This window comes from Leptinotarsa decemlineata, unplaced genomic scaffold (assembly GCF_025532065.1).
Source record: "Leptinotarsa decemlineata unplaced genomic scaffold, Ldec_3_MD MMD2_tig00003335_RagTag_RagTag, whole genome shotgun sequence".
Lineage (NCBI taxonomy): Eukaryota > Metazoa > Arthropoda > Insecta > Coleoptera > Chrysomelidae > Leptinotarsa > Leptinotarsa decemlineata.
This window is the reverse complement of record NW_027412587.1, coordinates 3,537,085-3,565,066: the sequence shown is the minus strand read 5'-3', so window position 1 is coordinate 3,565,066 and position 27,982 is coordinate 3,537,085. Positions and strand designations below refer to the sequence as shown.

The following is a 27,982-nucleotide window of genomic DNA, read 5'->3' as shown; positions in this document are numbered from 1 at the left end:
ATCCGTTCGAAAAAAAAAACAATACAATGAGAATAATATTTATAACTTCGATTTTTTTCCACAGTACCTATGAAAAAATAACAATGACATTTTAAATAAAGATATAAAATACAACAAACAATAAACTTTATAACATTATTGGCTAAACAATTCAGCAGTTATTGAAGAAGTCACACAATTTCTCAATAAACTAAATTCATGAGCAATTCAACGATTAAAAAACTTCAAAAATTTGTGATCTTTGTGCATTTCAAAATGATTTGATAAAGCTTATGGTACATTTGCACAAACAACTCTTCCTCAACTCCTAATCGTTTCTTACTTCTTCACTGACTCGGGAGATTTTGTCATCACTGTCATCATCAGAGAAGTCCTCATCGTGGTTATGTGTTACAGACTGCGGGGTGGCTGGCCGTACATGTGGGATCTGACTCTGAGCTTTTTCTAAAGCCTAAAAAAAGATCAAAAAAATGGTCATCATCGTCATTTATCATTTCCTATGGAACTATCAAAAGCTCACCCTCCTGTTATTCTTCTCCTCGTTTTGAGCATCTGGGATATGGTCATGAGGAAGTAACTCCAAAACAAAATGTTGTTCGTGTGCTACTGTTGATTCGTGGGGCAGTAACATGGCTGGAGCTCTGAACATGTATGAAAAGGGATAATACAAGAGGTTGAGGTGTGATGCGGCATATAAATCAGCATACCTTACAACCTACAATAAGTTTCATTAGTTTGAAAAAAATCTTCAACAATAATAGGATTTTTTATTGTTACCCAGAAGGGTGAATTATTTTAAATAATAAAATTCATAAATTATATAATTACAACACTGGTAAATTGAATTATATAAAAAAATTGCAACTTCAATATGAAAGTATCAATAGATGGAATACCAAGAGGTTTACCTGAGAAGAAAAGAATGTTTGCCTAGATCCAGACCTGAATAAGCTTCCCATCATGCCATAAGACATGTCCATTTTGTGTGTCACATCTCTAATGGCTGCCCTAAGCTTTGAAATGTCTGGTTTTTCTTTTGCACTGCTGTCCAAATTTCTGAAAAAATATCAATTTACATTTTGATTCTCAAATGGGAAGCAAATCAGGAGTATTTCTAGAATGAAACAAAGTTTATTTTTATCTACTTTTTATCAGATTCGGAGTTTTCAATCAAACTTGTCGAAAAATAAATCATTATACAAAATTATTAGCTTTTATTTGTTTTAATGCCCTCACTGAAACATTGTTTTAGTGGATTAATAGATACTTTTGATGATTATTTAATCCCGTTTAGTTTTGAACAAATTATAAATGATGAATCCAAGTTGAATATATCAGAGCAATGCTTTTTTTGTAAATTACAAAATATTTTTATACCCTAAAATGATTTTGCGATGAAAGCACGGATGTGTCCAGAGAAGGGTAGGAGGAAAGGAGTTGTCCCCTGCAAGACAAATCTTCAAAAATATTCATGATGTGCATTCTAGAAGTTTATGAAACTCACTTGTACATTTCACCCAACTTGACATCCAAGCCTTGCAGTTCCTCAAACAACTGACACTTGTCGGTCCACACGTGCAACTCCCTTACAAGCTCCGGAACTATGAGAAAAGTACGCCACCCTCTAATTTTCTTGCTCTTCAAAATATCTCCGAAAATGTGGTCGCCCACATACAGGACATCTTTTCCTTTGGCACCAATGAACTTTGTGAAAACGTCGCAGGAGCCCCCCGAATAGACGTGTTCTGACTGAAGGGGACCAGTGTGAACACCGACCCTCAGTCTACCGGTGACAGTGTCGACCTGCCGAAGAATCGTTCCTTCTCCGAAAAAGAGCGGTTTGCAGGCATCAACTACTACAATATCGAAATAAGTCTTCCAGTTTCGATGCGGATCTTCAGGCTGAAAGTTTATCCGATGAGTCGAAACAGTTAATACACACACATTCAAGTTCGCTTACCCTTGCTCCGTGAGGAAAATCAAATAGATAAGTCATTATTTTGTCCGTGAATTTATAACCGCTGTTTGTCAAAAGAAAAGTCTTGGCTCCACTTTCCTTCAACCTGGTCAAGAACATTGGAAGTCGTTCATCCTTTTTCACATACTTTTCCAAATTTTCAATGGTTCTATTTTGAAGATCACCTTGTAAGTGAATATAATCGACTGCATTCCTAACATCCTGAAATATGTATTTTTTTGTCATAAACATATCATGGAAATTTCGAAGACATAATTACATAACTTTGACAAAATTCTGCTCACCTGAAATATAGATTTTATATGACATGAGAAAATTTTGCTCACCTGAAATATAGATTTATATGACATGAGAAGTTCACCACAAATGACTCCTGTGTTTGTTTTTGTATACTCTTTAGAATTCGTGAAAAAGTCTACCAAACATGCTAGTAGGTATGTTTCTGGTAGATTGAATAAAGTATTCAGTACGTATACTCTTGATTCATCGAGATTTATGAATTTATTAGGATATAACTCGTATACTCTTGAACTGAAAAAATACAAAACAATTCATAACCATTTAGATGTTCAAAATCAAATACCTACTGTTTCAAAAATTCAAAACCATGTACACATACAAGTATATTTCCATAGGCATCTACTTTCAACAGGTTTCCATATAAGGAATCAAACCATAAACCTCTGAGGAAAAAAAAGTGTTTATAAAAGGTTGGATATCTAATGAATTACGACAATAAAAGAATAATCAAAACCTATAAATAAAACTAAATCAACATAAGGGATCGTTCAAGTATTACGTAACGCAATTTGGGGGAGGGGGCGTCTTGTAAATCGTTACGATGCGTTACAGGAGCGGGAGGGGGTTTCGAATAAAGTATTACGTAAAATTTTTTTTTTTTAATCCAAATATAGAACTAGGAAATTGAAGTCCCCCAAATTGGTTAGCCTTTTCGTTTTATGTTTTAGGGTGAATTCCTAGACCGTATTGTTCAAGTTGTCAGTATTCATCATTGTTTTAAATGTATAATACGAGAGAAGCATATTGGAGTGATCATCACGCTTGCAACAATATATACTTTTCAAGCCTATTTTATTCATTGTAAACAAATCACGTTTTTTGAATTGAGTCACTTAGTACGAAAAGTACGTTATTTGAATTATGGATGATTTCATTTTTTATTTTATTTAAGAATACGTACGATATCATTTCATTTCAGTTAGCTTTCCGTTTCTTATTGCATTGCAAAAGGTTGAGTTAAGTATGTAATTTTATTTTAAGAGTTTATTTGTGAAAATAAAGCTGAAATAGGAGAAAGCACGAGAGGAACAATAAATGATGAAGCCAAAAATGTATGTGAGGACAGGGTCAAATCAAGAAAACGGTGTAATTAAATATAAGTAAATAAATGTAAATATATCAGTTTAGCCTAGTTTAGCATACTCAAGTAAAAGTTAATTCAATTTATACGTGCTTATTGAATAACAATATGAATAAAATAAACAATATACACATCACGTATAGTTTTGTTTTATTCATTACTACCGCAAACGCGATTAAAACAATAACAAAGGCATTTCAGCGACTTGCCAGTACTTTGGTCAACATAATTGTGACTTTTAGGTAAAAATGGTCACTTGGGTGTTACGTAACGTTAAAGGTGGGGAAGGGGGGGTACTGGAAAACGTTACGACTCGTTACGTAGGGATGGGGGGAGGGTTAAAAATCTTCAAAAATTGCATTACCTAATACTTGAACGGCCCCTTAACTGAGGAGTTACATTTTAACAATTATGAAATTCAGAATTCCTAAACTTAAATATTTTCAATATGTTTTATTCAAAATTACATAAAAAAAACATAATGACTATTATGTCTAGTGATCTGAGTTATTTTGAACAAATGATAAAAAACAAATGATAAAAAAGGATATAAGAGTATTTTAGGTGACTACTCAACCAGATTGTTTTGAATTCACCTTTTAATTGCGTTACGATTCAATTTCTTGACTTATAAAATTGTTTACACCACAACAAATGAAGCCTCCAATAAATAAATTAATTTAACTCTATAATGAGTACTCATATAAATAATTTTCAATTCATAGTAATATTTCATATATGTTTGTTAATAAGTCAATGTTTATCCACACTGAGATATCTTGTGACCCAGCATTCTAAGATCACTACAGTTTATTCATAAAAATCGACGATTTAAACCATTTCTTGAAATATATTCAGACAGAGTAATTAATCTTAGAATTGAACAAATATTCCAATGAACTGATCATAATATTGTTTGATAACAATTAGAAAGAATGAGTTTTGATTATTCTTTTTTGTCTTTACTTTTTTTTACACAAGACTAGTAGAAATTGATATAATACCAACCTCACAGCAAAAGTAGGGTCATATTCAAATTCCAATATTTCTTGAGGATATCCAATGGACACCATATGTTGTTTAATTAAATCAAATCCTAGTTTTTCATATTCAGGAGACTTATACTCTGAAAGAAAAATCGTGTTTGTATTTATCTAAGATGAAATGGCTTTCCATATTTACCAGCTAACGTATAATCCATATCAAATCCATAGAACTTGATATTCTCCAAATGTAGACTTCTGTTGACAAAAATTCTGAAAAAAAAAACGAGAATTGAAATTTGCTATTGATTGATGATTTTTTACGAAATAAAATGTAAAATTCGCTTTGGATTAGGTATTTGAAAGAGTTTAACATGATTGAAAAAAAATCTTTTGAAATAGTAAACCTGAATTTTATTCAAACTTCAACTTCCAGAGTATTCTTACACCGATGACATTTTTTTGAAAAATTATATGATGAATGATGTTAATAAATGCTGTCTGTCATCGTCTTAAAATATTACCTGTCTTTTTTATAAATATTCATTCTTCTTGCCATCATAATGTTTCTATTATTTGAATAGTTTAGTTATTCATTTATTTCTGAAGAAAGATGAAACAAAATTCTTCATGAATAAATTTCATATAATGAAAAAGCATGTTCCTAATAACGAATATCCACAAGATAAAGACTACTAATGTATTAGTGTTAACTACATTTGAGGTGACTATAATTAGTGATTAACTTATCATTTCAAATAATAAGCACGTTAAAAATATGTTAAAGAAAGCAGTAAATTATCGTTTTTAATAAAATTGACGTTGCTTCTCGATTAAGAATTAGATTCGGAATGTATTCCGGAATATTAGATTTTAAATAGAAAATAAATGGATTTAAATACCAAATACATTTATTACTCAATTTGTGTAGCAACTTTCTGCATGGACTTTGTATCTTTTAGTGAGAAAGAAATGTTCTTTCCCATTTAGGTACTTTTTTTTTCAGTAGTCTCAACTATTTCACAAAATTATATATCAATATTTTTAATCCTGGTATGAAAAAGTGTTAATTATAGAATCTGCTTCCATATGTTGACTTTAGGTATCAGGGACTAGTAACACTACTGTTTATCAAGAATTACCTCAAAAAGGTTGATAAAACTAATTATCCGCTTCACTGATAAGCATATACTAGTAATCATCGAAATCTTTCCATGTTGAAACGGGTAGAACGTTTTTTCACAAAAATTGGAAATCCATTCATGCAAATCGTATTTACGAATTTTTAAAATTAACATCTAAAAGACTCAGTCGTTGCCGAGACATTGAATTTTTATAAAGTCAAAAACAAGCACTACAAGGAAATCCTTAAGACGCTCTAAGAGCGGTGCCTGTGCGAAAGTAGCGATTTGAATCGCTGGAGATTAAATCCTTTTATAAAAACGTTCTCAGGTAATTTATTCCCCATTAACGCAGTTCTCCAAATGAATTAGTTCTTAAACAGTGAAGTTCAAGATGTACTGAGTTGAACCTCAAAACGATAAGCAGCCACAGTCCATCGTGTACTTCTGATATGTACCGCTCTTGGTGGAATCGAATATGCCAAGTCACTCGAACACTTCCCGTGAAAGTATCTATAAAAAAAAAACAAATTCAACCTTTTTCCGATGTTCCAGACTATCAAGGTCGCAAGTGATGTTCGCGTCTCCAATCAAGCGGATGGCTCTTTTCTGGATAGAATCCAGCAGCTTCAGGGTATGCTTAGACGTGGAGCTCCATACAGCCTTTGCAATTCCAGCGACATGATTGTGCCAAGATATATTGGTGCCATTTTAACCCCCCACAAACTTATCGAAGCAGAAAGCGGACTTGTCCATCCTGACATTATTACAGGGTGATAATTAAGTATGTACCATATTTGATTTGAAACGGTTATATCTTTTTTGTATCAGATGGAGTAGTAGAAAGCCAAAAACTTTATGTACCATATATTTAACAGATTTAGAAATACAACTTTTTTTGTCTCTTGAATTTTTTTGTATCTTGCTTGGTTTTTAATAAAAAGTTGGCCTAATTGCATATCCCTGTACCTCACAAGGAATAATATGGGAAATTAAATGTTTCTTTTGGAAATTATTATTTTTACAATTCTTCATTACTAATTATGTAACAATAACAAATATTACATGATATTAACATCTAGACTAACGAATTGCACTAAATTAAGTGTTGGAAATGACCTCCTTCGGCTTCAATACAACCGTTTAGCCGCCGCATCATTCAATTTCGCACTATACTGAAAATACCTGGCGTATTTTTTATTGTCACATAAATTGATGATTTTATTCCGTAAATCCTCTTCACTTTGAATAGCAGTTTTGTATACCAACGCTTTGAGGTGTCCCCAGAGAAAATAATCTAAGGGATTCATTTCGGGCGAGCGAGGTGGCCATGGGTGTGGGCCTGCTCTCCCAATCCAGCTATTATGGTAATTTTCATAAAAAAATTGCCGTGCCACCACCATGCCGTGGTGGTGGAGCACCATCATGCATGTACCACATACGGAATCTTTCCATGACTGGAATTTCTTCTAAAAGTCAGGTAAAACAAATTTTAAAAACCTTCGGTATTCTTCTCCATCAAGTCTAGGTGGAAGGAAGTGGGGCCCAATGAGATGGTCACCGACAATTCCAACCCAAATATTAAAGGAAAACTGTTCTTGAAAATTATTCTCCATCAAGGCGTGTGGATTGTTTTCGGCCCAAATGTGATTGTTGTGGAAGTTAATAATTGAATTGCGAGAAAAACAAGCTTCATCTGTAAACAATATTCGACTTAGGAAACCTGGATTTCTTCTTATTTTACCGCGTAACCAATTAGAAAAAGCTAGTCTTACAGGCAAATCTCTGGGCAATGGAGCTTGCACACGTTGCATGTGATAGGGAAATAGCTGCTGGGCTCTTAAAATCTGCTACACTGTGACATGGGTAATATTCAGTTCTTCAGCTATTTTCCAAGTACTGGTATGAGGATTTACTTCAATCTTATTTAAAACAGCTTCTTCAGTTTGAACTGTTCGTACCGTTGCAGGCCTCCCAATGACAACCGTTGATATTTTAAAGCTGCATGTTTCAAAAAGTCGTGCATGGAGACGTACAAAAGTTCTTCTATCAGTCACTACACGCTGAGGAAATCTTTCATGGTAAATGTGTCTTGCAGCATTCGAGTTTCCGTGAGCCATTCCATAACAGAAATGCATATCTGACATTTCACTGTTAGTAAATTGAACCATGTTTTACAAAAATGGTTCGAAAAATAACCACTAAACACACTTTTTATAACAATTATAAATTAAAAGCTTATAAAGTTGACAACAACTGTCAAGTTGTTTATTAAATGATGCAATCGTTTTCAAGGCAACCCTTGATTATTATTTATGATATTTTCAGAAGAGTGAGAAATTCAATGATGCGGCGGCTAGACAAGGATTTGAAGCTTTATATCTTCTATTAATTATCTGCGAGCGCTTTCGACAGTTGGTAGTACTGTCATCTTCTAGGCACTCCTCAAACTGAACTGGTCATCCTGTTGTCTGCCTCTTTATACAGTCAGAGCGTCTTAACTCAGGTATTTCAGGTACTTTAGGTAAATTTGACTGTATTTGTTCTGCATCAGGTACTCTTCTTTGTGTTAGATCTTCTCCTGATGCAGGAGTATCTTCTCCTACCTGATGCAGAACAAATACAGGCAAATTTACCTAAAGTACCTGAAATACCTGAGTTAAGACGCTCTGACCGTATAAAGAGGCAGAAAACAGGATGACCAGTTCAGTTTGAGGAGTGCCTAGAAGATGACAGTACTACCAACTGTTGAAAGCGCTCGCAGATAATTAATAGAAGATATAAAGCTTCAAATCCTTTTTGTAGAATTTAATATTGAAATACTCAAAAAAAGGAAAATTAGTTGCATCAATCAAGAATATATATATATATATATATATATATATATATATATATATATATATATATATAATATAGAAACAGAAGTTAATATCGGACATAGCACGTGTCTATGATTTGCCACTTTCTTGAGTGCTATGTCCGATATTAACTTCTGTTACTATATCAAGACACTCAATAACTTTCATATTTGTATAATTTCCTGGACCCGGATGTCACGCAGGTAGCTATAGCTGCCTCCGTGGTGATTTTGATAGTTTTCTTGTAAACACAAGATCTATCAACTGAAACCACAAATGCGCGGTTGGCTCTTGCTGGTGGCTCCGTGCGTTTGTATTTCAATTTTTTGGTAACCAAGTGTTGCCCATCCTTACAGTTGGTTGCACCATACTGATGATGGGCCAAAAGCCCGAAACACGTGTCTATGGTTTGCCACTTTTTTGAGTGCTATGTCCGATATTAACTTCTGTTTCTATATCAAGATGAAGAACAGTATTTTTGGGTTGCAGTCACGTTTTGAGGGCTATTCAAAGTGAACTCTTTGTTCTTGTCAAGCTTTCGGTGGTACTTACCACCTTCCTCAGGTCAACTCTAATATATTTATTAACAATATGTTTTTTATATCACAAACGGAACTACTTGAAAAAGAAAATAAAATAAGTAGGTAACTCTACAAAACATAAAACATTTCTTTTTTGATGGAAGTGACTGATAGTGACAATAATTTTAAGGAGGAGAATTTCGATTAGAAGTGAGTTTTTTTCTTTTTGACATTCTAGAATGTAAGTATAAATTAGGCTGAGATTATTTGAATTAGTTCTATTATTCATGGATCTATCATCATTAATGTTTACCATTTCCAGAAAAACTCTTTTCAATTGGGTTGATTCTGTACAAAGGACAGTGGAATTGTTGTATTCCATTTTATGGTCATTATCATTAACATTTTCTGATAATGAACATCTGTTTATGTTCCTCCTGTTCCTCACTTTTATGAGAAACGATGCGACTTTTTAGAGTTCTTGATGTTTGTCCAATATATGATTTGTTACACTCCATGCAAGGAATTTTGTAAGTTATATTAGATTTTTCTCCATGGAAATAGGTGATAAAATGTCCTTCCTTACTAAATAGTAGCTCTTTGTCTAATTTGAATTATTTGCGAGAAATAGGCGTCCAATGTTATACAATTAATAAATAAACAATAACCTCGATCTAAGAGTCTTCAAAACTTTACAAATGCCCAAATAGATAACGTCAGTGACAAAATTTATATCATATGGTGCGGTTTCCAAATAAGACTCTCCAAACTCGTAGTTCGTTGATCGAAAGTCCAAGGCAACCCGTCCACGTTCCCAAACTGAAGCATTATGAGTGAAAACACGGTGCAAAGCGCGTTGAAGCCTCGATTAAATTGGGACAATAATAAATCCATGGAGGGTCATGTAAACAATATTCTCGTAACTAAGTACCTACTTACACGTTCGGAATATTCCTCGGTTCCGAATCCTTTTTAGGACCGTTCAACTGCATATTTACATCAAGATCGTCGCAACAACTTTAAAAATATACTTATGAATTTATTCGGATTTACATAAACAAGTGAACAGCGTCAATGAGTTTGCAAGGATATAAGACCGCGCAGGAACGACTGACGGATTGACACACCTCGTACATTGCGTGGAAGGATGGACTTCACTTCCGAGTGATCGCCTCGATTCGAACATAGGATTTGACATGTGCTGGATTTGGAGATTATAATTGGGAGTTCCTGCTCACATTATCACTAGATTCGATGGTGCTGATAACGTTATTTAGCGTACACGGTGGTTCCGGTAAACGTTTTATGGCGATCAAGATTTCTGCTAATTGTGAACAGAAATTAATGATGAGCATATGTTCCTTAATATCAACAAAATATTCACTATCCCATGTTCTTTTATATTCATTCGAAAATCAATGATAAAAAGAGATCAATTCGTTTTCCTCGTGCTGTGTTATTCTTGATTATTTTCTATTTCGGATGTGACACAAAATGAATGATGAGTTGAAGTAGATCAGTCCAAAGATACATTTTTTAAAGATTGTTATAGTCTAGTAGTCTGGTCAATGACCACTGTCCCGGATAATTTTGTCTAGCAGCACCGATGTTCATAAAATGTAAGTTACACACTTCTTCGGGCGTGTCTTTATACGCCCGAAGAAGCCATTGCATGGCGAAACACGTGTAGCGTTTTTGTAAAATTGTTTAGCGAAAATCTCACAATGAAGTGTTTTTTAAATACGTTACTTTTCTACTTATCTTCGAGTGAATTTGTCGCAAAACAGATTCAATTGAAAGATATGAGGGAATAGGCTTTACTCGATGAATATCGACGATGAACGTACGAAAAAGAAAAACAATGAACAATTTTTGAAAGAGAGCGGTGTATTTTTTTTACGAAATTTTCTTCTTTGGTATACGTTCAAACCAATTTTTCCAATTTGATATCTCAAACACATGCTTTTGGGAGGTATCAAAAATGTCTTTAATTTGCTGTACGCATTTTTTTTTCGACAAAAAAGTAGTTAGGCGATGAATAAGAACTCGGGTAATGAGTCATCAATTCGATGTTTATTTTCCTCTAAATTAACAATTGTTTAATGTTCTGTGTAGGAATTAGCGGTGTCATAACTTCTAGGTTGTTTTTTTTTCTAATTTCATCGAGGGCTTTTGGAAAAAAAACATTCGGCGGTTCTTCGGTTCTCTGAATAAATGGTGATCATATGTCCAGTGAAGCCGAAAATACAAGCGATTTATCACCTGTAACAATGTCACACAGTTGATTTTTTGAGTTTTACCTCACATTCTACACATAGGTCAAATTGTGCACAATCCATCTGGAACAGACCTTTTCACAACTGCTCTTAAAAAATATTACGGGAGATATACTACAGGCATGTCTTTTTTGATCACGGCATCGGAGTTTTGTGGAATTACAATCGATCTTGATAACCTTCACGAGATTCATCAGTGACGAACGCACGACCACGACGAAAGACCTGTAAGACCTTTAAGAAGGCCTGTTAGACATCGTTGTTCATCCCTACTATAGTCTAACAAATGTTTGGTATCAAATTTCGAAGGGTAAATAAACGCCTTGGAGTTAGCCAATCTTGGAATATTCTACCAGAAGTCCATAAATCTTCTTGCCATCTAGGTGTTCAATGTTTGTTTGGCAAAGCCTAAAACGATTACAATGACAGGTTCTGGTCCGATGAAGCTGCTTGCAGCACCCTTCTTTGCAAGGGAGTTAGCAGCCTCATTGCCTTCCAGGCCAGTATGACCAGGAATCCAGACCAGAGACAATCTGTTGAGTCTTCCTATCGAGTAGAGCCATTTTTGGTAATTTGCTACCAGTTTAGACATTGCTCGGTAGGAGCCAAGAGCTTCCAACGCCGTTTGACTGTCCGAGAATATTTTTATTGACTTGTGTATGAGGTTAGATTCTTCCAATCTCTCCGCAAACAATTCAATAGTGTAAATTTCCGCTTGAAATACAGTCGCATAGGTTCGTAGGCAGGTTGACATCTCTGTCGTGGGTCGATGAATAAAAACATCTGCATCGGAATCGGAAGGTGTTTTTGATCCATCTGTGAACCAACAACTATCTGCTCCTCAAATTTTCTTCTCCCGGAGGACCCAGTCCTCTCTACTTGGAAACAGTACTTCATAAGGCATTTCGTAGTTGACAGTTAGAGGCTTAAAGTCAGAGGTCATTTCCAGAATGCTTGTGACTTCCAGTGTCAACCAACAGTCTGTTGCAGTTCATCAAGCCTGTCTCTCCAGAAAAATGTTGAGAGAAGGTAGATCTAGAAGGATATCCATGGCCGTTGACGGTGTGGTACTGATTTCACACTGATGACCAGACAAGCCTGTCTCTGTAAGTCAGATAGTTTTGCCTGGGCCGTTTTCTAATTTTAGAGTAACAAAATACGTATTTTATATCGTGATATCATATTTCCGTAGCACCATCTAATGGTCGTTTGTGAAAACATATCAAGAGATGAGATTATCATGAAATTTCCACAAAACCGCAATATGTGCTTCACTATACAATAAAGAACAAGCTTTTAGAAGTTATTGTAAAGTACTATGGTTTTTCAAACTGTTTAGTGAAAATCTCATAATAGTGTTTTATTGAATGTTTTTTCATTACGAATTGAAGGTATATATAACTGACCGTATTGCTTTTATTCGAATGAACTTTCTTGTCGTTATTCTCATATGCTATTTCGACCACTGGGACAAAAAAGATTCACGTCCAAACAAACTATGCTCTCCGGAAATACATTTAAGAAAAACAATGTCAAAACAACTGCTTGACCATGCCTACGCATGATTTAGAATTAGCTCATAATTCTAAATCAACGTGATTTGAAGAAGGTTAAATAGTAATTACAGTTTATGAAATTCCAACATTTGAAGTACAATTAAGACAAGCATTTTCATGGAGAAAGATAAGGTATTGAAATTGAAAAACGTATACTTGATTTTATATAAAATATTAGGGCGACCCCTCACCCCTCCAACTTCGACGGATTCGCACCGAAAGTGAACCCTTTTTTCGTGGAAGCCTGCCATAAAATTAGGGTCACCCCATGAATTGAAGTTATTTTGGAAATATGTTTTTATTTGATTTTTTTGGTTGTAGTAATGAATTGCTTCAGAAACATAGTAGTTGACTCCTAAAAACCACTATTAGTCTTCTTTTGTTCTCAGTTTCCTCTGCCAATTACCCTTTGCTTATGTACTGTGTTGTTGGTGTTTAGAACTAAACATAAATGGCCGCGGTCAGCTTCAAACTGCAAGAAACGTTGGTGTAAATCTCTCGAGTGTGACTCGAAGACCTGGTTCAGGGCGAGACAGGACTACAACGACTAGAGAAGACCGCTTTCTATCTATCTAGTGCTTTGAGCAACCGAAGAGTTACGGCAGTTTCTCTTCGAAGTCAGAAATGTAAACATAAGTGAGTGGACAGTTAGGAGGCGACTTCGTGCTGCTGGAATATTTTCTCGAACTAGAGCTACCGCTTTCCTGTGAACACCTGATTGCAAGATTGGATTTTTCACGAGATCACTTGACTTGGACATATCGTCTGAGATGCATATCTTCTGACTCTCGCACTGAGTTAGGCTGGGGGCACGAAAATCGCGACGGCCGAGCGATGGCGACAGCGGGGCGGCGCAGCGCAGGGCTTTGAGGAGAAGTACCTTGTGTGAGCACGAAACTTCAGTCGGTCAGTCGTGCTGGAGTACAGTTGTGAGCAACATGTCACGTCATCGTAACACAAGTTTACGTCGAAGAGAACTATTGGAGCCAAGTCTACTAATGAGAACATAGTTATTATTATCTAGAGATGGTGTCCATTCAATAAATGAAGGAAGAAGTAATTTTGGTCGAATTTTCTACCCTTCATTACGAGGTAAGGTGAACATTTTTATTGTCCCCTAGACTAGGGGATAAATTTTTCACTATCAATTTCCATTTGGTATTGGTATTATAATATGTTTCTACACAACACTATTGTAATCCCAAGCGACCTAATCACACTAGTTTGTTCTCGTCGCTTCCGCGCCGCCGTTGCTCTCCTCCTGCCGTGCATCGTTCGATGGCTTCGCCCGCCACCGCTCGATTCGTGCGCGTCACCTATACTGTAGAAGCCACCGTTCCGCCGTCGCGTCGCTCCACCATCGCTCGGCCGTCGCTATTTTCGTGCCCTCAGCCATAGTCTCAGAATGGGACATTGAATGCACATGGATACCTGATGCGAGGTTCTACAAGACCATGTTTTACCATACATTCCTTTTCTTGGAGATACACAACATTTATGCATGATGATGCACGTTCCCACACTGCCCGGATCGTTACTCAGTATCTTGACGAGGTTCAACCCACGCGATTTGTTTGGCCTGCGCACAGTCCAGATTAAAATCCAATTGAACATGTTTGGGATGAATTTAAGACATGTGCCGGCTCCTTGTAATTCTAGAGAGCTACGCGACATACTGGTTTAAGAATGGAAAAATCTTCCGCAGAATGTAATCCAAATTTGATACAAAGCATCCTCGTCGTTTGCAAGCTGTTCCCACTGCAAGAGGAGGAAACACTCGTTACTGAAGCCCTTACAATTTTTGTTTTCCAACCAAATGCATAGCAGAGTAAAATTGTTCATTTCATTTTCTAGCAAATTGGCATCGACACACATGACAAAAAAATAATTTTTCCGAAAAAAACATTTCGTCCAAAATAACTAGTCTTTGAAGACCGTATACTACTCAAATTAAAATAAAATCACGTAGTACAAAAATAATGTATTTCAATTACATATTTTTAAAGAAGGTATGTGGTTGACCTGAAATGGAAGCCCTCCAAATATACGTGCCTCTGTGGGCGTTTGTTAAAACGCATTTGTTATTTATGAAGAAATATGTTTGGCCTCACATAATTACTTTCTCGTCGACATTATAAATCGTTTCATCGAAGGTGATTCGATTCATTCGAAAAGAGAATAACTACCTAAAAGTTTCTGCAACCTATGTTTGAGTATATCCTTCAGATAAATGTTATCAGTGAAGTTGCTATTGTTAATTTAATTTATTGAAACGGATGAATATTTTAAGAGTTTATATTGAACACCTTAGAACAAATTGATTAATAAATTGTGCTTGACATAAAGTACTTGAGGTGTGAAAATGATATATTTTTGAAAAAAGAAAACATAATTTCTCAATGTCAAAAAAAAAACAATGCCTCAAAACTAATACACAAAACAATTCATGAGATTATTTTATCCTATTTTTTATGAGATTTTACTACCTAATGAATAATAGGATATCTTTCACATACGTAAACATTAATATCTTTCATCGATACAGTACTTTATTAGGATTTCGATAAGATTCCAGTCAGTATATTAAGATGGAGACGAGACTAATTCTTAACCAAATAGAAAGCTTAATAATCACGATCCACAACAAACATTCCGAAAGATCTAAGATTCTTTTAGTACACGAGACTGGAATATGGTACTAGATAATATGAAACACAGATTGTAGTCTGAATCGATAACAAACAAAGAAAATAAACAAATCATCATCAGAGAAAATATCAAGTATTTCTAAAATATTTTCAGGACTTTTAATTCGCATAAATAAACTGTATTTTGTTGAAAAAAAAAGAAATTGTTTATTACTGATTGTATTACAAGTAACAAATAGTGAAATTGCTCTATAGCATTTTGAATAATTATAGCCTCTGAAATAGACTATCCATGATAATTACTTAACAATTTGTTCAATTATTATCATGTGAGTCATTAATTTTCATCAAGTAACGGGTCAGCCCATTCATGATCCTAAAACTCTGTAATACAAAGGAAGGTCTCGAAGAAGAACTAGGCATCATCAAAAATGACCTACAACGGAATGGTTACTCCAGAGTGATGGTAGAACAGGCCTTAGCTAGAAGACAGCAAGAACTCCACAAGGAAGAGAAGCCGCCACAACCAGTACTTGTACTTCTCTACATCAGAGGATTATCGGAAAGGATAAGAAGGATTGGGTCCAAGTACAACATCAGGACCTGCTTCAGATCTGGGAACACTATCAGTAGCAGCCTTACAAAAACCAGGCCACCAAACGCGGACTGCGATTCCAAGAATTGCATTTACCGGGTACCCTGCGAGTGCGGCGAATCATACATCGGTGAAACTAAGACGCCATTGAAAGTTCGCATTGCTGAGCACAATAAACACACACAGCGAGGAGAAACCAGCAAATCCGGAATAGCAGAGCATGTTTGGACTCCTCAAGATAACATCAAGTGGGCTCAAGCTGAAATCATCCACAAAGAGGAAGACTGGTTTAGGAGAAAATTCAAAGAAGCCGCATATATGTTGTCCAACAACGCATTTAGTCAAGCTAGCGTAGAGATACGTAACATATGGAGACCTCTAATCAAGCAAAAAAATGACCAATCCCCGCCAAACGGTCATCTCCCGCTAAAAACCAATGAAGCGGAAAAAATGTTGGAGGGGAAAGGTGAAAGCACTCGAGCGACCTTTAAATTGTCAGATCTCGGAGGAATAAGTCCAGTTATCACCCGAAGACGATTGTGGATACTAACAATCGAAACGTCGTGACATAACTTCGTTTGAAATCTTTTAATTTTAATTTTTCAATTTTTGTTAATAATAATTTTTATTTTTTATTTTTCAGCTTTTATTAATATTTCAATTTTTATTTGTTTGGTTGTTGCTTGTATGTCATTTCTTTGAAATTCCAGTTTTTTGTTTAATAAAATTGTTATTTTTGGTTAATCTTATTAAATTTTAATTGTTTTTTTCAGGGTTTTCAATTTATATTATATTAGACAATGGAAGTACGAACTGATGAAATACACCACGAAACATTGTCAACCACTTTCAAAGAAATATTTAGTTTTTATGCCATTCGAATTGACTTCGTATAGACTATAAACAATTCTGAAACTGAGAACGAAATTAATCCAGAATAATGGCTTGAAAATAAATTTAAAATTGCAAAGTGGTTCTGCTAACTCAACAGGGGTTAACAAAATATCTGATGTTCGTATTATGTAAAATGAAAAAAAGTTTGTAGATAATCTTGGCGAGAGATTAGATAAGAAAATTTGCAAAATCTTCCGTTATCGAGTCCCGTTTGGATAAAAAATTTGCCATTCAATATTTGTGACTGATTTGAATCGCGAGTCGAATTACCTGCGGCTGATATGCCTCTTGAACCCCGTCACGTTGGGCTGCATCACCCCGGTGAAAATATCGTCCGCGTCGCTTTCGGACCTGTCTCGTTTCCTCCAATCGAACGGGTCGTCGGCGGACAGGGTGTTGGCTCGCGCCCGCATAATTTCTGGGGTCAGCAGCGGCTCCAGGGGGTTGTTGACTTCGAAGGCGTCCTGGGAAACGTCCGGCATACTCGACGAAATATTTTCAAAAACGGTCTCGAACGGAAGAACGCACTCGAACACCGACCGACTGTTCTGCTCTCGTCGAGGCAACTGTCGTTCTTCGGGTGACGTACTTGTTTGGCAATGCCGGGGGGTCACTGACGATAAGATAATTTGTTTATTTTCACTAGTCCGAAGTAATATTACCACATCGGCAATCGGACAGAATTATTGCCAAACTTAGAGTCAAAAGTTGAGTTAACAAAGGAGCTAGAAAATTTGTAGAGTTGCCTTGAGAATTCGAAGAAAAAATGTAGACATATTTGTCAGATATCTGTATTCAAATACGTCAAAAAATTACAAACATTTTTCAAATATTATAAAACGAACAGCTAAGCTCAGCTGACTCCCTTGCAGAGGAGGATGCTGCCAGCAGCTTCATCGGACCAGAACCTGTCATTGGCATTGCTTTCGGCTTTGCCTAACAAAGATTGAAGAACACCTGGATGGCAAGGAGATTTACGGACTTCCGGCAGAATCTTTCAGGATTTACTCACTCCAAGGCGTATGTTTACCCTTCGAAGCTTGATACCAAACAGTTGTTGGAATACGGTAGGGATAAACTACGATGTCTAACAGGCCTTTTTATAGGTCACTGTCATTTGAATCGCCTCTGAATCGCAGAGCACCTACATTGTGCCTGCCCCGCTGGGGACCGAATCAGGTTTTTAGAATTCGGCAGAGCCTTACTTCTACTATCTGACCTGAAAGACCACTAAAAATTCAATGTAATCAGCTTCGTTAGGAAGCTGGATTTATTTGGTCGAATGTGAATAGGTGTGAGCCACAATAAACCCTTGCGGGTTGCGGCGGAGGGTCGATGGACCCAGTCACTTTGGACCTAGCCGAACCTAACCTATAGGCGGTTTATAATATTGTACCGGGTCCACTCTATTTTTTATCGCAAACGGGTGGCAAACAAAAGATTTCATGAGCGTTCGGGTCGTTTTCTACCTATAGTAACGTGCGTTTGCGTATTTGATGAAACATACTTGTTAAAACTAATAACTATTTTTTTATATAATATCAATATTGCTATAACATTTCAATTCAAAATATTTACATAATAATGATTAGATGTGCATGCATAGTTTAGAATTGAATACAGAATAAAATTATGATATTGAGTGTTCTCGATTGAGCACCTACTGAGGAGACATCAATAATTTTATTGGTAGGTAGCTTGTAAGTTATTGAGCTGGTGTGATGAAAGATGAAATCACTAATATGCTGGAAGCAAGTTCGATTCCTGTTACTTGTGAGGATTTAAACAATTGTTGATTCAAGCCTAGGACCCTTTGGGTGACTTGTATAAACCTTTTTATTCACAAGCATAATATTCTGCAACTCAATTTTCCATTTCATATTGATAAACCATTTGAGGAATTGTTACATATATATATATATATATATATATATATATATATATATATATATATATATATATATATATTTTTTTTATTTGACACAAGAAAAGTATAGGTTCTACTATTTCGCATCACTCAACTTTCCGATCAACCCATTTCCCTTCCTCGACCCACTTGCAAATCTATCTGTGAAACTAACATCAACCCCACCACTGAATCCGTGAAACTTCAAAATACGTAAGTACAGTCAAAAATTTTATTCTATTTTTTTCTAAAAATGCTTTACCATTAATTTTTAATATAAATACATAATATGCCCGAAGAAACACTATCACTAACTACGTAGTACGTACCACACTGTATCCTGCATCAACAAACCTCAAACGCACCGTCCATGAACGAATAAACCATCAAACTGAAATAATAAATGCCATACGTGGCAAGGGAGCCAAGCCTCCGGCCGCTATAAAAAACACAAGCTCCGGTAGACCGATCCAACCAGCGACATAGTCCCGTTTTGTAATTTTAGTTGCAGAAATTATAGCGTTAGAGGAGGCTAGCCTCCAGTTGGTCTCCGTTAGTGTACGACTGCGTTTGTTTTTTATTTAATTATTCGGACGGGATGCCGTAATGGATCGGGACTGAAAAATATTTCGGTGAATCGTTTTAGTGTTTCTTGATAATATTTGTTATTTGTGTATAAAACAGGCAGTATTGTATTATAGCAGTGCTTTTTGGTAGTATTTTTAATGTGATTTCAAAGTGTCTTCTTTCAATTTCAACATGTTTTCAGGTTTTCACTTTTCGGCAAGTTTTTTTTCCATTTATTATGGACAAGTTGGTACGATAAATGCGATTGGTTAACCGGCTCCATTAAACGAGAAAAATTTTTTTGTTGGCCCTGTGTTTTATTTTCCGTACAAACCGAATACCAAACGTGGTCTAAAATAGGATACTCCGATTTAAAAATTTACCTCGTTCTACAGAAAGACATTTTAAATCTAAGGAGCATATATTTTCGTCTTGTAAATTAAAATTGTTTAGCAAACAAAATATAGCAACAGCTATATTGTCTTGGTTAAGAACGAATGTTATGTTTACTTTTAGTTTCTTTTTCTATTTTGTTCCTTCCTATCCAAAATTACAAAATACACCTTTCAGTTCACCTTGCAAAATGCGGGACCCTCGCAAACTATATTGAACTTGAATGACCGCCGATCAAAAGAAGTTTGCGGGTGCCTTGTGAATTCACTTAAACCAGATTTAATCTTCCTTCCTACCCCATGCTTCCTTTCCTGGCAAGACACGACTCTCACCTTCCCGTTGATTCTTGCTGGACAATAAAAGTTACTTTTAGACCTGTTTTTATAAGCATAATTAAGTACTTGTGCTTACAAAATATTTATACCAATTTTTAAAAAAACTGTTATATTAGAAGAGAAAAGTATTATTTATTGACTGAGAAGAGTTCATTTATATTAAATAACTCAGAGATAACCCTTTTTCCTTGTTTTTGTTTTTTTTTAATGGTCAGTTTTGTACGTATAACTTTCGGCAATACACAATTTTTGTTTGCATTTATGCAAATATTATGTATTTTACTTTAAATAGGTGCGGTGCCCCAAAAAATTTTCGAGCCTCCGGCGGGCTTTTCTGTGCGTATATAGTCTTATGACTTTAGCCTCCCCGGTTCTCCAATGCACGAGCCGTCACTGAATATTAGAATTGATTGAATTATGTCATCCTCCAGTGAAAATTGAAAATATCTCTGGTATGACTGATTTATTCAGGTAAGCTGTGCAGGTATGTGATACATTAGAAAGTGCTTTTCATAGAATATATTGAAAATTTCAATTGAAATTGAAAAGTGAAAACAATTTACCAGTGTGAAGGTGGCCATGTATTTTCATCCATGTGTTTGGTGAAAGAGAGGCGAGCGCGCTATTCCGCCATAGGTCGTTTCACCGCAATTATTCACATGGCTAGAAATGGAAATTTTTACATTGATAGACTCATTGCTGGAAATGAACTGATGTGATTGGAAATGAATCAAATGATGATGAAAATCCTTTTTTTTAATGAAATGAACCGCATTTTATTGAAATTGTACAAACAACTGATAATAATAGAAGTAGAAAAATAATTCCAAAAGGAAATTCGTTGCTAGGAATATTTTTTCTTTCAAATAATTAAATACACCCCCGACTACCCTTGATTCAATTTTAATTAGAAAAAATCATAACTCCTTGCAGAAACACACATTGCTGGGAAATTTTTTTCATGAAACCATCGAATTCAGCATGCTTATTAACCCCAGAAGGGTCGCTGATTTTGTTTCACGAAAATACACCCCCTTCTACCCTCAATTCAATTTTCATTAGAAAAAATCATAATTCCTTGCAGAAACACATTGCTGGGAGTATTTTTTCATGAAACCATCGAATTCAGCGAGCTTGTTAACCCCAGAAGGGTCGCTGATTTTGTCTCACGAAAATACACCCCCTTCTACCCTTAATTCAATTTTTTTTAGAAAAAATCATAACTCCTTGCAAAAACACATTGCTGGGAGTATTTTTTCATTAAACCATGGAATTTCGCAAGCTTGTTAACCCCAGAAGGGTCGCTGATTTTGTCTCACGAAAATACACCCCCTTCTACCCTTAATTCAATTTTCATTAGAAAAAATCATAACTCCTTGCAGAAACACATTGCTGGGAATATTTTTTCATGAAACCATCGAATTTGGCATGCTCATTAACCCCAGAAGGGTCGCTGATTTTGTGTCACGAAAATACACCCCCTTCTACCCTCAATTCAATTTTCATTAGAAAAAATCATAACTTCTTGCAGAAATACATTGCTGGGAATATTTTTCCATGAAACCATCGAATTTGGCATGCTTATTAACCCCAGAGGGGTCACTGATTTTGACTCACGAAAATACACCCCCTTCTACACTTAATTCAATTTTCATTAGAAAAAATCATAACTCCTTGCAGAAACACATTGCTGGGAGTATTTTTCCATGAAACCATCCAATTTGGCATGCTCATTAACCCCAGAAGGGTCGCTGATTTTGTGTCACGAAAATACACCCCCTTCTACCCTCAATTCAATTTTCATTAGAAAAAATCATAACTCCTTGCAGAAATACATTGCTGGGAATATTTTTTCATGAAACCATCGAATTTGGCATGCTTATTAACCCCAGAGGGGTCACTGATTTTGTCTCACGAAAATACACCCCCTTCTACACTTAATTCAATTTTCATTAGAAAAAATCATAACTCCTTGCAGAAATACATTGCTGGGAGTATTTTTTCATGAAACCATCGAATTCAGCGAGCTTGTTAACCCCAGAAGGGCCGCTGATTTAGTCTCGCGAAAGAACACCCCCGACTACCGTTAATTCAATTTTCATTAGAAAAAATCATAAATTCTTGCAAAAACACATTGCTGGGAGTATTTTTTCATGAAACCATCGAATTTCGCAAGCTTGTTAACCACAGAGGGGTCGCTGATTTTGTTTCACGAAAATACACCCCCTTCTACCCTCAATTCAATTTTCATTTAAAAATCATAAGTCCTTGCAAAAACACATTGCTGGGAATATTTTTCCATGAAACCATGGAATTCAGCAAGCTTGTTAACCACAGAAGGGTCGCTGATTTAGTCTCGCGGAAGAATACCCCCGACTACCCTTAATTCCATTTTTATTAAAAAAAAATCATAACTCCTTGCGAAAACACATTGAAAGTTCATTCATAACCACCTATACTCTGTCCATCCAACAAAAGGAGTGCTTCAAAACAGAGTCGCACTAAGGAATGACCAAAATTTTATTTTTTAAGCTGCAGTTTTTTCAGGTTGAGTTTAGGGGCAAAAGTTAGCAGCTTCTTCAGACGTATCATTACTTGACATTTTAAAAATGTTTAACATTAAAATACCGTATATATACACATCACCTCAGGCGTTAAAAGAATTGACCACTCCGACTCTGTGGCGCGAATTCCGCCAGTCGATTACAGTTGATTCTAATTAGCCAGCGTAAGGAGGCGTGTTTATTTCAACCAATAGATTTAGTATTGACGCTTCTATCACGCGTCTATCTTTGTTTTGAATACTCTCCTTGTTGGATGGATATAGTATAGTAACCAAGAAATCCATTCAAGTGCCTATTTACTTCAAGAATTATACTGATAGTGTAACATATGTGTTCATGAATTTTACATGCATCTGATATAATGAAAAAAAAGTTTATTTCTTATCACAAGTTAATAAAAACGGAATTATGTATACTACTATAAAATAATATATTTCACTTCTATAATATCCTATCATTAAAACTATGGTATTTGGTATAAAATATCATATTGTAAAGAATTAGCAACAAATTCGGACGAGGAGAGCAGATGAGTTCTTCTGGAAAAAAATATCTAGAAATCAAATTATAATGTAGTGTGTAAAACTTTCATCAACAATTTTGAATTTTAAAGCAGACTTTTTTTATGTCTATAATAAATAAGTATATCACTCCACATCCATCGGGGATTGCTTTCAAAAGATATGTATTGTTCTGAATTAGGATCGGTCCTATTCAACTTTATAGTATATGGTTAGACAAAAGATAAACATTTGAAACTTGGTATTTTAACCTTTTGGAATAATATGCATTTTTTGAAAACAGGAAAAATTCTTAAAACACCTAACACGCACCTACATTCTTCAAAGAAGCAACTTCGTGCCCAGTACACAGCTTCGCGGATGCTAAGTACCCTCCATACCGCTTTCTCTTCCAGGGCTCCTATATCAGCCTGTGAGACCAGAATTGAACGAGGAAAAAATGTTAACAACATAAATATGGACTTGGCAACAGTTCTCGAATGGGGATCCAATAACCTGGTAGAATTTAATGCAAACAAGACACAGGCATGTCTTTTCTCTAGAAGGGCTGATCCCACTGTGCAAGCATAATCTTGTCAGGAGTAACCATAGCATTGAAGTCATCCATTTCCATGCTTGTCATTACTATGAGCAATAACCTTTCTTGGGAGGATCACGTAAGGTCCATTGCCAAGCGTGTATCCCAAAAACTTGGTTTTCTGTTTCGTGCCAAGAGCTATTTCACTTCTCGTCAGCTGCTTATGACCTATAAGGCACAGATTCGACCTGTCCTGGAGTACTGTTCCCATATCTGAAACTATTGGTCTCTGTACAAAAAAGGGCAATCCGTTCGTCGGTGATGCCTCTCTAACGAACTCGCTCACTTCTCTGGAACACCGTAGAAAATTTGCCGATATGTCTCTGTTTTATAGATATTTTCATGGGCGATGCTCTCGTGAAATATCAACAACCGTTCCTCCTTTAGCAGTCTCTTCGAAACTGACCCATCAAGTTCAGTCTTCACACCCCTTTGTGGTCACCTTGGAGACCTGCAGAACATCTCTCTTCAAAGACTCGTTCATCCAACGAACAGCGAGGTTTTGGAACTCATTGTCTAGGGAGGTGTTTCCCTAGGCATACAACCTCCAGAAATTTAAGAAGAACACCGATTCTACAATTACAAAAAGAACTATGTAGAAGGAGTAATACATTCAGCACTAAATATGAACACGTACAATATACATATATACAAAAATAGGTTAACTCAATCATCTGAATTTTGTTAACCTCAAGGATAATAATTATGAAGTCGTAGTTAAACCATCCAATTGAGTTTTTGTTTTTCGCATTACGATATTTTATTGGTGAATTTTCCTCAATGTGGTGTAGAAAGGTGTGTAATTTCGTGAGACAAAATCAGCGACCTTTCTGGGGTTAATAAGCATGCCAAATTGGATGGTTTCATGGAAAAATTTTCCCAGCAATATGTTTCTGCAAGGAGTTATGATTTTTTTAATGAAAATTGAATTAAGGGTAGAAGGGGGTGTATTTTCGTGAGACCAAATCAGCGACCCCTCTGGGGTTAACAAGCTTGCGAAATTCGATGGTTTCATGAAAAAATACTCCCAGCAATGTGTTTTTGCAAGGACTTATGATTTTTTTTATGAAAATTGAATTAAGGGTAGTCGGGGGTTTTCTTTCGCGAGACTAAATCAGCGGCCCTTCAGGGGTTAACAAGCTCGCTGAATTCGATGGTTTCATGAAATAATACTCCCAGCAATGTGTTTCTGCAAGGAGTTATGATTTTTTCTAAAGAAAATTGAATTAAGGGTAGAAGGGGGTGTATTTTCGTGAGACAAAATCAGCGACCCTTCTGGGGTTAACAAGCTTGCTAAATTCGATGATTTCTTGAAAAAATACTCCCAGCAATGTGTTTTTGCAAGGACTTATGCTTTTTTTTTAATGAAAATTGAATTAAGGGTAGTCGGGGGTGTTATTTCGCGAGACTAAATCAGCGGCTCTTCTGGGGTTAACAAGCTTGCGAAATTCGATGGTTTCATGAAAAAATACTCCCAGCAATGTGTTTTTGCAAGGACTTATGATTTTTTTTTATGAAAAGTGAATTAAGGGTAGTTGGGGGTGTTCTTTCGCGAGACCAAATCAGCGACCCTTCTGAGGTTAATAAGCATGCCAAATTTGATGGTTTCATGAAAAAATATTCCCAGCAATGTGTTTCTGCAAGGAGTTATGATTTTTTCTAATGAAAATTGAATTGAGGGTAGAAGGGGGTGTATTTTCGTGAGACAAAATCATCGACCCCTCCGGGGTTAATGAGCTTGCTAAATTCGATGGTTTCATGAAAAAATACTCCCAGCAATGTGTTTTTGCAAGGACTTATGATTTTTTTAATGAAATTTGAAATGAGGGTAGAAGGGGGTGTTTTTTCGTGAGACAAAATCAGCGACCCCTCTGGGGTTAACAAGCTTGTGAAATTCGATGGTTTCATGAAAAAATATTCCCAGCAATGTGTTTCTGCAAGGAGTTATGATTTTTTCTAATGAAAATTGAATTGAGGGTAGAAGGGGGTGTATTTTCGTGAGACAAAATCAGTGACCCTTCTGCGGTTAATAAGCATGCCAAATTCGATGGTTTCATGAAAAAATATTCCCAGCAATGTGTTTCTGCAAGGAGTTATGATTTTTTCTAATGAAAATTGAATTGAGGGTAGAAGGAGGTGTATTTTCGTGAGACAAAATCAGTGACCCTTCTGCGGTTAATAAGCATGCCAAATTCGATGGTTTCATGAAAAAAATTTCACAGCAATGTGTTTCTGCAAGGAGTTATGATTTTTTCTAATGAAAATTGAATCAAGGGTAGTCGGGGGTGTATTTAATTAATTGAAAGAAATAATATTCCTAGCAACGAATTTCCATTTGGAATTATTTTTCTGCTTCTATTATTATCAGTTGTTTGTACATTTTCAATAAAATGCGGTTCATTTCATAAAAAAAAAAAAGGATTTTCATCATCATTTGAATCATTTCCAATCACATCAGTTCATTTCCAGCAATGAGTCTATCAATGTAAAAATTTCCATGGCTAGCCATGTGAATAATTGCGGTGAAACGACCTATGGCGGAATAGCGCGCTCGCCTCTCTTTCACCAAACACATGGATGAAAACACATGGCCACCTTCACACTGGTAAACAATTTTAGGTGTTTAATGAAAAAAAAAAAAACTATGCAAGTGTTTCATATTTTTGTTACTTACTGTATAAATATGACTATAAAAAGTCTTTTGAGATTTGTTACATCAAATCATTCAATAACATTGAATGTTCAAAGTAATGTACACCTATGGACGTCACTTGAAAATTATTTATTAGTCTGTTGATTAAGGAAATAGACTATGAATATACATGACAATAATCATCTGAAGAGAGATATTTTCAACTTCCTTTCAATAGGATTGAATTGGTTCCAAGCTCTTCAAATGAAATATTAATTATCCTTATTTTAATATACACATTTACATAAATCATTATAGGATGGACTGTCTGTGAGAAGTTATTAAATTTCAAAGCATCTTTAGAATATCCAGTAAAGGGTTCTTTAATCAAATAGTGACTTAAATAATAGTATATTATGCAACGATCATGTAATGATGGTTATTAAGACACGAGCATTAACCGGGATACGAAACGAGCCGAAGGGAGTTTTGTATGGTATATGCGAGTGTATTAATAACCATTACATGAGAGTTGCATACGCTATTTTTTCTAAACCCGATAAATAATGAAAAAATATAAATATTATATTTGTATTGAACACATTTACAGTAATTAACTCATATTTTTTTAAAAAAACACAAACTTAATGGTATTATCATGGATATATGAAAATTATAAAGATTCTAATTATATTTCTATTGAATATAACAACTGTAATTAATCTGATCTTTTAAAAATATTGGAGTCGATGGTATTCCTTCTATATCGCTGTTTTCAGACATTTTGATAATATAGGTAGGTAATATGAAAACTGATTTTGACAAATAAAGCAATTAGTTACTTAGGTTAGAATCTAGGACAAACAAAGGAACAGGATTCTTGATTGAAAAATTATGGGTTTCTATTGGTTGATAATCTGTATCCTTATGAAAAATCTGTATCATAATGGATATCATTATGAAACAGATTATGGTCATATGAGTGTATTGTTAGAGTAGGGGTGTAGAAAAAAACACATTATACCTTTATCTATATTATCTATGTTACTTTCGAAATTTCCTAAATTCAAGGCTTACTGTTCCTCAGCTTGCTGTATTGGCAAAAAGACACTTTGGCAATATGCCAAAAAAATATATTGAATTCCAGAGCAGTTCTCTACTTTCAACAAAAGAATCCACGTATAAAACAATACAATAACAATATTTTTCCTTTTAATGAAACTTTACTATATCAAATTGAGCAATTTATTACCCTTTTTGGTTCAAAATTTTAATAATAAGAGTTTGCCTAAATATGGACAACTTTGGGTGTCGATCAAAACAAACCGGACAACTAGTTTCGTTATTTCCGCCAAGTATATAGAATTTTAAACAATTTGAATATATTCTAAGTAACAGGCTCACCTTTGTGTAGCTTGTCTATACCACTTTCTTCCAATGGTATCAGCCTGTTTTTGCAATTCAGCATAATCCATCAAGTAGGTAAAAATGATGACACCTTGAAAATATTTGTAATTTTCCAATTCCCGTGTGAAAAGAACCAAGAATTTTTTCAATAATTGTGCTCTGACGAAATGAATATTTATGTTTCGAATTTAAAAAAATAACATTCTAATCATTCAGCCGGCAGCGACGTACTAACACGTGACAGGTTGTCAATTGTCATTGTCTGATCA

The 27,982-nt window shown here is 35.3% G+C and overlaps 1 protein-coding gene across 3 annotated transcripts; it reads right to left on the bottom strand.

The window, feature by feature from the left end:
* Positions 1-24: 24 nt before the first annotated feature.
* Positions 25-27,982, bottom strand: Nt5b (5' nucleotidase B). Of its 3 annotated transcripts, XM_074177959.1 has the most exons (11): positions 27,711-27,982; positions 17,082-17,424; positions 4,542-4,615; positions 4,368-4,485; positions 2,566-2,661; positions 2,305-2,509; positions 1,961-2,179; positions 1,505-1,902; positions 909-1,056; positions 521-715; positions 25-451 (listed from the first exon to the last, which is right to left on the bottom strand). In XM_074177959.1, the coding sequence occupies exons 1-11, from the start codon at positions 27,772-27,774 to the stop codon at positions 308-310; spliced, it is 2,004 nt and encodes a 667-aa protein (XP_074034060.1). In that variant the 5' UTR covers positions 27,775-27,982; the 3' UTR covers positions 25-307. The 3 variants fall into 3 exon arrangements, with proteins under 3 accessions (XP_074034060.1, XP_023011545.2, XP_023011546.2); XM_023155777.2 differs by lacking the exon at positions 17,082-17,424 and having other exon boundaries at positions 27,711-27,977; XM_023155778.2 differs by lacking the exons at positions 17,082-17,424; positions 27,711-27,982 and adding an exon at positions 9,782-9,983.